This window comes from Epinephelus lanceolatus, chromosome 8 (genome assembly GCF_041903045.1).
Source record: "Epinephelus lanceolatus isolate andai-2023 chromosome 8, ASM4190304v1, whole genome shotgun sequence".
Lineage (NCBI taxonomy): Eukaryota > Metazoa > Chordata > Actinopteri > Perciformes > Serranidae > Epinephelus > Epinephelus lanceolatus.
The window spans coordinates 19,207,094-19,220,489 of NC_135741.1; the positions used below are offsets into that span (position 1 = coordinate 19,207,094).

The window sequence follows — 13,396 nt, forward strand, 5'->3', positions numbered from 1 at the left end:
GCTGACAATCGCTAATTACGCTAAGTGGGACTGATTACGATACAGCATGCTTTCTCTTAGCACACATTCATGTCACTCTCCTAATGAATTACAACAGCACACAAAGGGTCACCCAGTGGGGGCCACTCAGTGTCCGTTTACACGCCATGCTACTCACTATACATTGAGCGATGACGGCTCATCTGTCACTGTGACAGTATGCTCACAGTTTGTTATAAGTTGTTAAAAAATTTGACTCTAAGAGGCACGGCGAGCACGCTGCACGATGCACACAGTTGCAGAAATATTGCACACACACCAACACAAGACACCTTCCTGTTTCTGTATGATGTGTCAGAGTGTGAAGACTTTAAGTACTTAAAATAGACAGATGGGGCGGTGAGAAAAATAAAGGCACAGCTAAATAGACTGCTCATTTATCAATATGCTTGCAATATTTAATTGTGAGTTGCGATTGTGACTTTTTTTGTACACAATGCTTTTTTGTTTCCGGGCATTCCTATAATATTCTTTAGGAAATAACACTTTCTAGCTTTGGCATTTGTTCAGCACATTGCAGCTGGTGTTTTCATAAAAGACTATTTCTACAAGTAAACGACAGTCCTACATTACCATACATTTAGCTAGACACAACAAAACCTGGTGACACCCACTCACATCTCCTCACACAATCTGCTGACAAACCAACCTGGAAATAAGTATTTTAGCTCCGCACGTGGCACACTGCCATGCTGTGTGTGTGTCAACTACAACAAGGTTATAGAGTTGCCTATTTATGTGGTTAAGAAAAAATAAGAGTGCTCACACTCTGTTGTCGGCCACACCTACCTGAACTGTCGGGCAGTCACCCAGCACTAGGGGCCGGGTGGCCCCGGGTCACCCACGTGAGGGAGGAGGGGGTCAGGAGACAGGCACCTAAAGTGGGCGTTTTTCCACCAATGTTCTATTACATGGCAATCACACCTGCTGTGCGTCAAGGACCGGTCAGACAGGGGTTGGGGGGCCTGAAAGGAAGTGGACAGTCGTCACCGTCGTCCTATCCCCCCCTACTCTGCGGACGACGACAAGGTGCAAGAGAAAAAAAGAGCAGGGCAGGAGAAGAGAAATTACAATTTTCGTCTGCACATGAAAAGAAATCCTGGATACTTTCACCTTATTCCCAGTTTCCAATTGCCTTGCCCCCCTCCTTTCCTGCATTAATATGTATAGCATACCACGAGGCACTTCTTCAACCTCTGTCTTCTCGTTAAACACTCCAGAAATATGAGAAATAGCCAGGGAAGATAGGTAGCTCCTCGACTCCTTGAAGGAAAAATATTAGAATACGGGATGGTTTATATAGGCAGTGAAGCAAAATGGCGACTTTATTACGAAGGAGGAGTAAAAAAAAATCCTTGCGCTGGCTGGAGCTAAAGGGAGGCACAAAAATATATTTAGTGCAGTAATTTCGACGGCGGCGAAACACTTGGTTAGAGTAAAAGGAAACGAAGCGAAGGAAAACGAGCAGAAACGCCAAACCCCGGTCGGTTTTGGTACACTCCTCGGCTCCTTACCTCGGGATTATTTCGGTTTTTTATACGGATATTATCTCGGCGGCCGTGTACAGTATTACAGTAATGTGTGTTGGGTCATGCGCGTATCCACTCCACCTTTGACAGTTGCAACTACAGTCTTGAGGCAACTTGCAAACTCTCGCGTTATTATTATATATATCGAGCAGATTAATATTGGTGGTTTCTGTCTAATAAAAGTCGCTGCGATACCGGCTCGTGCTGCTCTTCCGACGTAACGGCGCTCGTTCCTGACGAAAAAGGGTCAGGGCTTAAATTCCTTAAATCAACCTCCGCCAAGTATTTTTAATCTAGTTGCTGCTAAATGTTCCCCCCTGTGCGTCCTCCAGCATATGGCAGCTTTACCAAATCAGACAGGGAGCATTATTATAGTCCAGTGTGTGGTAGGTAGGATATTCTTTGTCGTTACCTTACTGTAGGCCAGTCACTGCAAGTATCCCTCTCCAAAAACCACTGGAATAACACACATATTCACCAAACCTCCTGAGCTTGAACACAACCCCCATATAAAGCTCTGTTCCCTTCCCCATCTGTATATATATATAGGCCAAACCAGGATTTAATCATAATGTATCATACAAAAATTCAAGGTCAATATTTAGGTATAATCCCATTGGTGTTAACAGCAGCTCACAGCAACACACAGGCCTACAGTCAATACAATATTGAATTTTTAATTGCTCTAAGTTGACTACAGGCTATGTGCACACTCCTGGCATTTCCCTTCATGTAAGCCACCTAATAATAACTGTTAAACATATGGTGTGAAGACACGTCTTTCTTGTGTCACAGCTCACCAAATGAATCATTCATGGCATCACTTGCCACCTCACTGGGCTTCAAATGAAAACAACAGAGGGTCTCTTTGATTGGTGCCAGTCGTCATGACCTAATATTTCCTATTAGTGGGAATCATCTGAAACCATGATGATGTAATGGATGTGTAAAAAAGAAAAAATGTTTTCAGCATTGCCAGTGGAGGGCAGGAGAGCCTCATTTTTGGACCAAGTTTACTGGGATGTACCAGCCCCACAGAATCACGTGTGTTTAAGCAAATTAAATATGGATTTTGTTAAATGATTTTCACTTTTAAATCCAAGAGGTTTCCAGACTTTGCAACACAATGACACCAAGAGGCAGATCTTACTTAATATGCACACAAAAAAGTCAGAAAGATGAATTGAAAGACCTGAAGGCAGCATAAGCCTCTTAGATATGTTTCCATAAGATTAAATTCATGACTGCTATGCATAGGTGTAGATTACCAGGGTGACACAGGGGTCACGTCGCCCTCTGTATTTTGCATGTGCATTTGCTCTCCCCAATAAAAGTAGGAGATGACTTTAATTTTGACACAGTTAATGACAATTGCACCCTACATTGAGACAGAAATGATACAAATTGGTGCACAAAAATTCACAGAATACAGGATATTAAGTATTAGATGCTCAAAATGTTCTGGTGGAGAACCCCTAAACCCCCCTGTTTCATATGTGCCCCCCCAAATGTTGCTGCTATGGTGTGTCTTAACATACTGTCTAAGCAAACATAATGAAACTGCTTGTTAATAGACTTTATATTAAGTTAATATTGTTGTAATTGACAAACACTTCCAGATTCAAGGTTTGTCTGCATCAATCTTCCACTAGGGGACAGTGTTGCCCTGTGATTTGTCAGCAGCAGCTCCTACCAAGAAAACATGGGCCCCTGAAGCATCTTTGTCACTTAAAATGTCTATTTGCTGCCATGGCATCGTCATGTGTGTTGCTGTCATCACAGTAGACATGTCGGTTTCCCTGCACAGTATCCCCAACTGATAAAGTTAAATCTCCCTCCCGCTCCCTTTAAATGGCCACTGATGAATAGTTCACGCGAGGCCTTGTTTGACCTGTGATTAATCCTTTTACCGTGGCAGTGATTTATGTGCCCACTCCTCCTCTGCTGAGCGAGCAAAAGGCTACTTAATGGTTTTTAAAACCGGCCAGGTGGAGTGGTCTGTGCCCTAAAAGCCTCTTGAAGAGTCCATCCAGTACTCAATTGTGTTATTTATCTTTTGACCTTACCAGTGAAAGTTGAGTGAGCACACACATGCACTTTTTTCTCCATACACTGATTTGCTTTGTAGTGGTATCCTGAATATTAACACTTGGGCGCTGGCCAGAAAAATTACAGTCTTCAGCTGTTTGCGCCACTGAGCGACTCCACTGTAGCAGCTGCTTAAGGGCTGCTCAACAGTAGCTGATGAGAGAGGACAGAGTGTTTCTCATTCTATTTCAGTGCTGTCAGAGGACCGAGATCCAGCTGATCAAAGCCACGAGCAGATAACGATAAACAAGCTGGATGGAGAGCCTCAGTGTTTGGGTGTTTTAGAGAATCATGGCAAAAGACAAGCTCTCAAAAAAGAGAAGACACTTAATAGTAAACAGTAACCAATTAACTGCACCATCCAACCATCTGCTCTGCGGATTTATTCTCTGTCAGGGTTGAGAAGGCCACTGTTCACCGAATCTGTTTATCATACATGTGCCTTGTTATCAACTGGTGAGATGCTTCATGTCTCTCAGTAATTGGATCCCAGTGTGTGTGTGTGAGCTAAAGACAGAGACTAGGTATGTGTGTCTCTTTAGGCAGACAGCACTGTTTTGCATTGACTGAGTCGTGATTCGAGGACCCTGAATGACTTGTGAGTTTGAAACATACTCTGTAACAAATATTATGTTCAGGCACTATAATTCAGATTTTTATATTAATCTTCAGATGATGTTTGGAAGGTCACTTTTGACATATAATAGGTTACAGGGTTAGTTTAGTTATGCTTTTAAAAATGTAATAAGTAGCTATGTAACTATTTTAATTACTTAAAAGTAATGTAACTCATTATATTTTGAATACTTCTCTGAGAAATGTTTTATTAAACAACTGGCCAACGCTGAAGTGCCAAAAACTGCAGTTCCTCAAATGGCCACTTGAGGCTGAGGCGAGTCAGTCCCCACTGACCCCCATGTTAAAATGCCCAACTTTACAGCTAAAATAAACATGTTTACAGCCTTGTACAAATAAGTTTTGGTCTCCAGCTTCTCTGTGACAACTGAGGGGGGTACATTTTTATATAACTCACCTGTTTACATTTTATTAAGGTTTAAAGTTCCACATAATTAAGGTTGGGGCCACTTTGACTGGCAGGGTCTCTGCAAGGCATCACTACGGTCTATGAGTCATATCCACTTGCTTCTCTACAGCTCCACCTTCTCGTCTGAAATCAGAGTCCACAAACCAGTGGGTGATGTCAAGTTAGCTACGTCCATTATTTAGGAGTCTATAGTTTTAATTGGGGCAATAGAGTTGAAAAATGTCCAGAAACAGGCTATTCCAAAAGAAGACATTCCTCCACAGCGAAAAGATGCAAAGCAACACAATGACTTTTATATTCTACATATAAGCTTTAAAGAATATATTCAGAAGTAACCCCTTTGTAATCACCAACATCTTGATTAGTAGCTAACTTTGATTTAACTACATTTATTTTCATTAACTGTAACAGATTACAATTTCATTTATTTTGTAATTTAGTTACATAACTCTATGACTGTACTCATAACTCTACATGTGAGTAGTTACTCCCCAACACTGTCCTCAGATTAGCTGCATTTCTTTTTAAACGTTTTTTTCTGTCTTTGTTCTGGACGTTCTACTCTATACTAGAAACATATCTGTAAACATTAAAGGTCCAGCATGTAGGTTTTGGGGGCATCTGTTGGCAAAAAATGGAATACAATATAATCAGTACGTTTTCTTTAGTGATTTTAATGAGCTGAAAATAGGAATTGTCACGTTTTCAATACCTTGAGCTGTTGATATCTACATAGGGAGCAGGTCCTCGTCCATGGAGTCCACCATGTTGCACTGCCATGTTTCTACAGCAGCCCAGAACAGACAAACTAAACACTGGCTCTGGATCGGGCCAGCTGCATTTTTCCATTGGCTACCATAGTTAGCAGCCCCTCTGTGACAAGCAGTGTGGGAAAAACACTAATTTGTGAGGTGAAACTGCTTTATTCAGCTTTTTACTAGTTTAAATCACCACATCCATTTGTTGTGAAGAGAAGAAGACCTCTGATAATTCATCTCCCTGAAGGAATCCTAACTGGGAGTTCATACTTGGCACATGGGAGCAGTTTCAGCTGCTTGCACTCTGCAGTCCTCACTGCTAGTAATGCAAGTATCAAACAGAACAGGAAACAAAACTCAGAAGTAAGTTGGTAAAAAAGGGAAACAATAAAGAAAGCAAAGAAAAAGAAAGAGAAGTAAATACATTCAGGAGCTGTGCAGCATTTCAAGGATATGACCAGAGTAAGACATCTGGGGAAACTTTTGGGATTAGAGGTGAGCCACTGAGGTGAATCCCTTTCGTGCCACCTTAATAACAGCAGCTGGGTTTCTATGTGTGTGCATGTGTGTATAGGAGTGAAAAAACAGAGAAATATCTTTAATGTTTCTGTATGCTCATTAGTAAAACATTTTATTCATAAAGTTGTGAAGAGCTGTTTTTTCAATAACTCTACTTGAGCTTGTCAGCTTTTATCCCTCAGTGTTTCTGTGTTGTGACAGATGCAAAACTAAAGAAGGACCCTGTTACATTTATTTTGGGGTGTCCAATGCTGGATTTATTTTGGTCTGATATTTTCAGATTTCCAAAGTACATAAATCCAGTGTATTCCCCGCAGAGACTCGGCTATTTTTGAATGCTCAGAGGACACTCTCCACTCCCCTCTCATGCAGCATACAATTAGCTTTGATGATGGGAACACTACCAGCAAAAAACCTGATTCTCAGAGACTTGGAAGACAATTCCACCCTGTTTCCAAAGATACAAGAACTGATTTCTGTCATACAGAGGTTGGAAAAGTTTTCCAACTTGAAACGTCTGTTTATGTGGGAAAGATCTTGGGCACCTCCTCTATATCTTCAGTGGTGCCCTGAGAAAGCTTTCATAGGGGTGGCCAAATAGGGCCACTGAAAATCTTGTGGTTGCACACAAAAAAAAAACATGACTGAATTTAAGGACATCTGTTATGCTGTTGTGGTGTAAAGGCGTTGTAAATGTGGGGATAATCACATGCTTTGGTTTCTTTCTTTACAGTTAATATTACTAATTATCTGATGTACATAGACTAATACCAGTGCACTTAACATTTTGAGCTGCACAACAATCCTGTTTTAATGTGTTACGAATCTATCAACCCAGTCTCACTCTGAAGTCGTTGAAATCCGGCGCTTGGGCAGTGACATTGACGAAAAAAACATCAGCATGATACGCTTCTGGGCGCCATTAAACTGTAACGGCTGCCGGCCAAGTCCATGACCAAACGTCAATATGTGACAAGGTCAGAGTGAGAATGTGTTGTTTCTATCCCTGTTAAGTGATTCATTGTTCTTCAAATTGACAACTCAAGTTTATGAACACCACACACAGGCCTCAAATTATCTTTTGGCGAAGGGGGGGCAGCGATTGTATCAGGATGGACATGGCCAACACATCATCACTCCCACCTCGTTACGTATCAACGTTTGGTCATGGGATTTCCATGTCCAGATACAACGTGAAAGGTGCCCTGGGTGTGTTGGTTGTTGATGTGCTTGGACACCATGTCAAGTTCTGCCTGTTGCATGCATTGCCTCCTTTCAAAATACACTTCTGTTTTCACAGGAAATTAAACGTTCACATACAGTCAAAATAAACACACTACATCGATACGTCACTGCAAATTGACGTTTTTTTCCTACGACAACAAAAACACACGGTTAGGAAAAAAGAACAGGGTTTAGCTCATGGGACACAAACACCAGTCCCTCGGGTGAAAGTTGGTGTTTGTTGGACCCCTCCGCCACCCGTTCCACACGCCCCACTTGGACTTGCGCTGCCTTATTTCCGTTCTTGTCCTGACACGTTTCCCTTTGACGCCACCAGGGGCAGTTGAACCATAACTGCCACGTATTATGCCAACATTAAAGGACGGGTTGACATGGCCCCCCATTCACCCCTTGGCGGTGCCACTGAATATCTTGGGACAAGATAAATGAGGGTTGAGGGTTGAGCTGCTTTCAGTTGAGCAGAGATTTCTGGTGCGGCTATTTTGTTGCTTTATACTTTTCTATCAAACATGTCACTGTGTTTCGGCATCTGCTGACCTGAAATTCAGTCATAATAATAAAAAACATTACAGTAACATAATGTGAAAATCAAGACCGACACTTAATCTCAATTAGTTTATTCTAAAAAGACAGCTCCCATCATGTTCCATACCATATGTCTTCATATCTGTAAAGCAGATAAATACTTTCCCTTTTTTTTTGCATTTCAAACAGCTCATCAATCATCTGACAATGTAAACCAAAAGTATTCATATATACAGTAAATCTGGTAATCCAAAAATAATACAGTGTGTTTTCTCCCTTTTAACAGTCAGTTACTTACATTACCCAAAGACTTCTTGTCAAAGGACAGATGGAAGGATGCTGGAAGGGGAGGTTTTGTTTGTTGGAAGTTTATTTATTTATTTATTGAATTTATTTATGTTGCTTAAACATCTTCATCATACATATCTGTCTGCTACTGTCTAGAGTGACATCAAGGATGCTTGCTCAAGTTGCGCTGGGAATCTTGCATCTGGGTAGCTGTCATAGTATTTTGATTTCCGAGCATTTGAAATCACAGTGTCACACCAGGGACAGAGCGTCTAAACTACAACAGAGTCTCGTCCTTTTCCTCGCTGTCTGTGTGCGAGAGATGACATACAGTATACAGTAGCACACACAAGGGACAGAAGCTATGAGGCTGTAACAGGCAAAATGTGTATTCCCCTCAGCAGACACTCATACTCGCATCTCAAACCATTCATCCCATACAGCGCTACTCCTCTTCACCTTATATCATCTGAATTATTGCTTTATCAAGCATAGACAGTCAGTGATTATCACATTAACTCCGTGTCCTCTGGATCCGTTCCTTTAATTAAAGACTAAGGTACTGTTACAGTATACGCAGATTTACAGTGTATGTTATTCTACAACGCTCATATATATTTCTAATTTCTCGCTGACATACTGCAGATCAGTCGCAATACAAAAAGTCTGATTGTTGGAATGACATTCGGCTTAAAGTTTTATTGTTGATCCTCCAAACCTATAACTCCGAAACTAAAGTCCTGAGAGGAAAAAGTGAGTGTGACCTGTGGGTGAGGAATTGATTAGGGTTGTATTAGCCAGCTCTAATTCCTTGTGAGCAGGCTTGGTGTTATAGCATCAAAATGAGATGGGCATCAACCAGACGTTTCCTTCACTTTAGTTCCAGTGGCCAAATGGTGGCGCTGTATGTAAATCTATGGTCACACCACAATGCAAACCATCACCCACGTGGTTTCAGCATCACTGGGCTCAAAGGTTAAGGTTACGTAAAACCATGCCAAAGAGTTATTCATGTAATGACCTTATTAGGAGAGGAGAAACCATGTTTGTGCACGTGTACAGCATATGTCAAAAATAACAGTCCAATCCGAACGAGACGGGAAACCAAAAGGAGATTTGCTGCGATCAAGCATATACCAGTGACAGGCCTACATCATCACTAGGGTTGTGAATCTTACATCTTATCACTATGTTACAGTGGGTACCCCTGCCTCCAGCGGGGCTTTGTCTCTGTCTCAGTGTCTGTAAACCAGATTGGCTGCGTTGAATGAGAATCCTCCAGACCGTTTGGCATGTCGTCTATAGGCTCGCCCTGTCCCCTTTCACTCGCCGATTCTCCGCTCACATATCTGAAGACAGCAGCTCTTCCGTGGCTCCTAGAGATGTATTGTGACCGGGGACGAGGGAATGGGCTGCCAAATGGATCCAGGGATGAGCTAAGAGAAGTTTCCAAAGGAGGCTGCGGAGAGAAGGGAGAGAAGAGGGGGAACATAATTAGGATTCACATGGGTAGGGAAAAAAAGAGGTTAAAGTGCAGACCACCATGACACCATGCCCTATTGTAGCCTCGGTTCATGGGTGTAGATTTCAGAGGGGGGCGCTGGTGACACATCCCCCTCGATATTTAGAACAAAAAAGCATGAAAGTAGCAGAGGACTTTTATTTTGACACAAGTGAAAACGTTTGCACTATGAATTGATGCATAAAAAATCACCAGAATACAGGAAATTAAGTGTTTCCCTTTAATTAACGTGTCCCCCACAATGTTAACAACCAAGCCTACGCCCTTGCAAAATGCATTTCTCTCCATCGGTCTGACCCTTTTAATGCACCATGAAGCTGCTGAAACTCCCCCTGCCTTGAAAACACATCAGTCACATCTGAAAGTCCTTTCAAAGCACAAGTATGGGGCTCATAACCTTCCTGAATCTGTATGTGACACCTTCCTCCCCCAGACTCTGTTCCTGAATAATCAAGTAACCAGTGTGGCTGGCCTCTCTTCGTGTAACACGCTGCACTCAATCACAGAGCAACAACCTCTATAACAAGCAATAATTTAGTATGAAACACTGGCTGACTGAATAAGTAAGAGATACTGACTGAATAAGTGAGAGAGAGTAATGGTGGCGCATGAAGATTGGTGCAATGTTGTTGATGTAGGTGGAGAGAAAGACTCTGAAATAATCACATATAGAGAGAAAGTCTGAGGTTACAGCAGCCAGATGTGTAATACACACAGATCTATTGTATGTATTTCTACTATATCATTCTACTGTGCTGTTTCCCTATACACTGTAACACAGGCCTATAATATAGCTTTGTGGCAAAGGGCAGATATTCTGACATGAAGCTAATCAGCATGTAATAAAGAGCCTTTTTTTCCTCGGTGTCATTATCTCCTCTTCTCTCTCTTGAACCAACAGATGCGACCAGGTGGTTTCCCTGACAACTAGCCAGTTCATTCCATCCTGAAATGACACCGGGAGTCAGTGGGAAGGCAGACTTTCCTCTCCCAGACTATTGGCATTTCAGCTCTAAGCCCCCCTCTCCTGATAGCCGAGGAAGACGCGCCACCTGTTTCGAGACACAGACAGATGTAACACGGCACTGGAGTGAACCTGAACCAGGAAACGATAGAGACAGGAGGATGGAGAGGCGTGGATATGACTAGAGGCTCGTGCACACACAGAGAAAAACCACTTCTCTGTTAGAAACCCCTTTTAAATGAGCTCCCAATGGAGTCGTCACAGCCTAGGTGCAGCAGAGGAGGGGAGGCGGGTAGGAGAGCGGCAACCGGGCAAAATTTGAGCTGAGGCGAAATGACATGTTCCTCCTTTTCCCCTGTCTGTCAAGCTCAGGGTTTCATTCATATTCTAATTCAGAGCTACAGTTCAGCTGGCAGGCACCACACGGAGCTCTGCGAGGATGGGTAACATCACAGGAGCGTTTCAGAGCAACAAGGTTACCAAGACAATCTCCCAGAGCAACCAAAGTGCTGTCGACAACAAATCTTTTGATTTGGGTATAGGGGTGAGGGGTTGGTCATCCTGTTTTGGCTAATTACCGCTGAGAGTCCGACACACTGCAGATGGCTACACACAAAGGCATCAACCGACTTTGATGAAAATTTCATGTGTTGAGAAGAAGGGAGGGACTGACAGTTTATTATAAAGATATACCAACAACCAGAGGCTAAGCAGAAGAAGGAGGGCACATCCCCCACTGGGCTCTGATCTGAATCCTGCCTCCCAAAGCTTTCCAGATGTTACAACAACCCCTGCATGGTTCACGCTACCCTGAGAGAGAGCTATGGCTCTGGGCTTTGAAAGACAGCTTCCTTACCTTGCACTGACTGAATATAACACAGCCTAGCATGCTGAAAATACATGAAATACTGTAAGTGAAGTGTCTAAAAAAATGCGCATGCACAAAAATAGCAAGGGAATAACTTTCACAACAATGAAAGGGTTTCGTACAAGAGGAGACACAACAACATATTGTGAAATACTGCCGTGCAAACTAGCAGTGAAGGCTGAAGTGGTGAACAGGCCTATATATGTATATTTGCGTTCATCTTTGATGCTCTGATTTGAACTTCCACTCTACATGATTTTTTCGACTGCTAGCAACTTTGAAATTTGTGTAACTTTTGTTATTTTTTTCATATTAGTTTCATGACCTGAAACTTTGCCCTAAGTTTAAAGTGAACAAAAAAACAAATCTATGTTTTGAGTTTCAAACACTCAGCCCTTGTAGAGTTGAAAGGTAGCTGCAAAAAGTTTGTAGTTCGTTGGAGTTACAATGCCAAAAGTTCTTCAGTTATGGATATGAAAACTTTTCAAACCTTTGACCTTTAATAACTTTGCTATCTGTTCACCATTTCATGTCCAATTTGTGATAGTTGGTTGTGAAATAACTTTTACAGCAGACTAGCTGTGATTCAGAGTTTGCGGTCATCACTGAAAATGTTAGCCGCACTCTATTCATTCCTTCCTTTTCTTGAAATGCACAAAGCATCTCAAAGTTTCAGATACTGTGCTGTGTGTTGTGTAAAACATCAGTTTCATAAAAACATGGTTCCATCCATGTGCTCTGTTGTAGTGGTAAAGAAGAAGCCAGCGAGAAATACCCAACAGGCAGCAGAGTCTGAGGACACTTAGTGACATTTACAGGGAACAAAACACCACAGTTACCATTTGGAGGAGAACTTCCATGATGTTTGGGGACTTGTGAGAGACAGATTTAAAAAAAGGATGATCAAAGTTATTGCAGTGTAGGTGGAGTGACCCTGAATTTTGAGCCCCATTAGCATCGAGCAGTATGGTACGGTACAGTTCAGTTCAGTACGCTTTTTTTTTTTTTTTTTACATTTCCACTGTGAAAAGTTGTGGATGGTACCAATGGAACAACACCATCCCTATTTTTGGTCATCCCTCTGTTGGGGTACCTAGCAGTTGTGGCTGGTTTTGAGGCTAGTTAGAACAAAAAAAAAAACTTCATTCACTGGGCCGACTGCCGGTGACTTTTAAGGTGGAGCATTAACTTGTAATGTTACTCAATGCATGCGGTTACCATTGACCATTACTTTAGTTTTTATATGACATTCACTTTTAGTAATGAGTGGATCTTCAAGTGTTTAAAAATATCTGTTAATTTCGGCTGGGTTGTGTGAACTGCACATATTCTAATCGGAGTGTCACTCTTGTGGGCTACAGCAACACTAAACCCCTGAGCTTGCCTGAGAAGGACTTAATGCACAAACCCTCTATTTTACAATATCCCATTGAGAGAGACTCTCACTGCAGCCCGTTTTATTTTGTTCTGAAAATGTTGGTGTGCAGCCTCATTCTGTGGACGATAAACGAGGTGCAGACTTCCATCTGTGTCACCGGTAATGAGGAAATTACAGTCAGTGCTGGACCGAGCAGTGAGTGACAACAACTCCGCCTACATTTAAGGGCGGTGGCAACACTAGGGTCTAGGTACCATGTCTGAACGGTTACGTTTGTTTCCAGAAGTACTGTACCATACAGAAAGTGTTTTGTGGAAACTGGGCTTTGGCCTCTGGTATGGACCAAGTTCTCAAAACTTTGGATCCTACAGTTCTCATAATGCAACTCAATAGCATCTCTCCGTCTCCCCACCTCCATTTTTTATGGAAGCTCATTTCTGCCAGTGTAATGAAAAAAAAAGATCCTGTGAGTCAGTAGAAATAATGATGTAGTATCACAAAAATAATGATGAGCTATATAAAAAGTTTGAGTTAGTATCTTGAAACAATAAGAAACTTTCTCAAATAATGACTTGATAGATTTGATGGACTCCTTATTTTGAGTGAAGTAAGCCATTATTTTAAGAAG

At 42.0% G+C, this 13,396-nt stretch overlaps 2 protein-coding genes across 5 annotated transcripts in view; both read right to left on the reverse strand.

The window, feature by feature from the left end:
- The window catches only part of znf512b (zinc finger protein 512B), a 33,851-nt gene extending 32,792 nt beyond the window's left edge, over positions 1-1,059 (reverse strand). For 3 of the 4 annotated variants that reach the window (XM_078169957.1, XM_033629038.2, XM_033629036.2), the window contains exon 1: positions 829-1,056. The gene's annotated coding sequence lies outside the window, so the exon portion shown is untranslated. Of the gene's footprint in view, positions 1-828 lie in introns of all 4 variants that reach the window. The other variant, XM_033629033.2, reaches the window with a different exon arrangement.
- A 6,765-nt stretch (positions 1,060-7,824) lies between these two features.
- LOC117257936 (sterile alpha motif domain-containing protein 10) overlaps positions 7,825-13,396 on the reverse strand; it is a 74,018-nt gene continuing 68,446 nt past the window's right edge. The window contains exon 5 of the mRNA XM_033628353.2: positions 7,825-9,495. Within this exon, the coding sequence (XP_033484244.1) occupies positions 9,473-9,495 (23 nt within the window). The 3' untranslated portion in view covers positions 7,825-9,472. The remainder of the gene's footprint in view (positions 9,496-13,396) is intronic.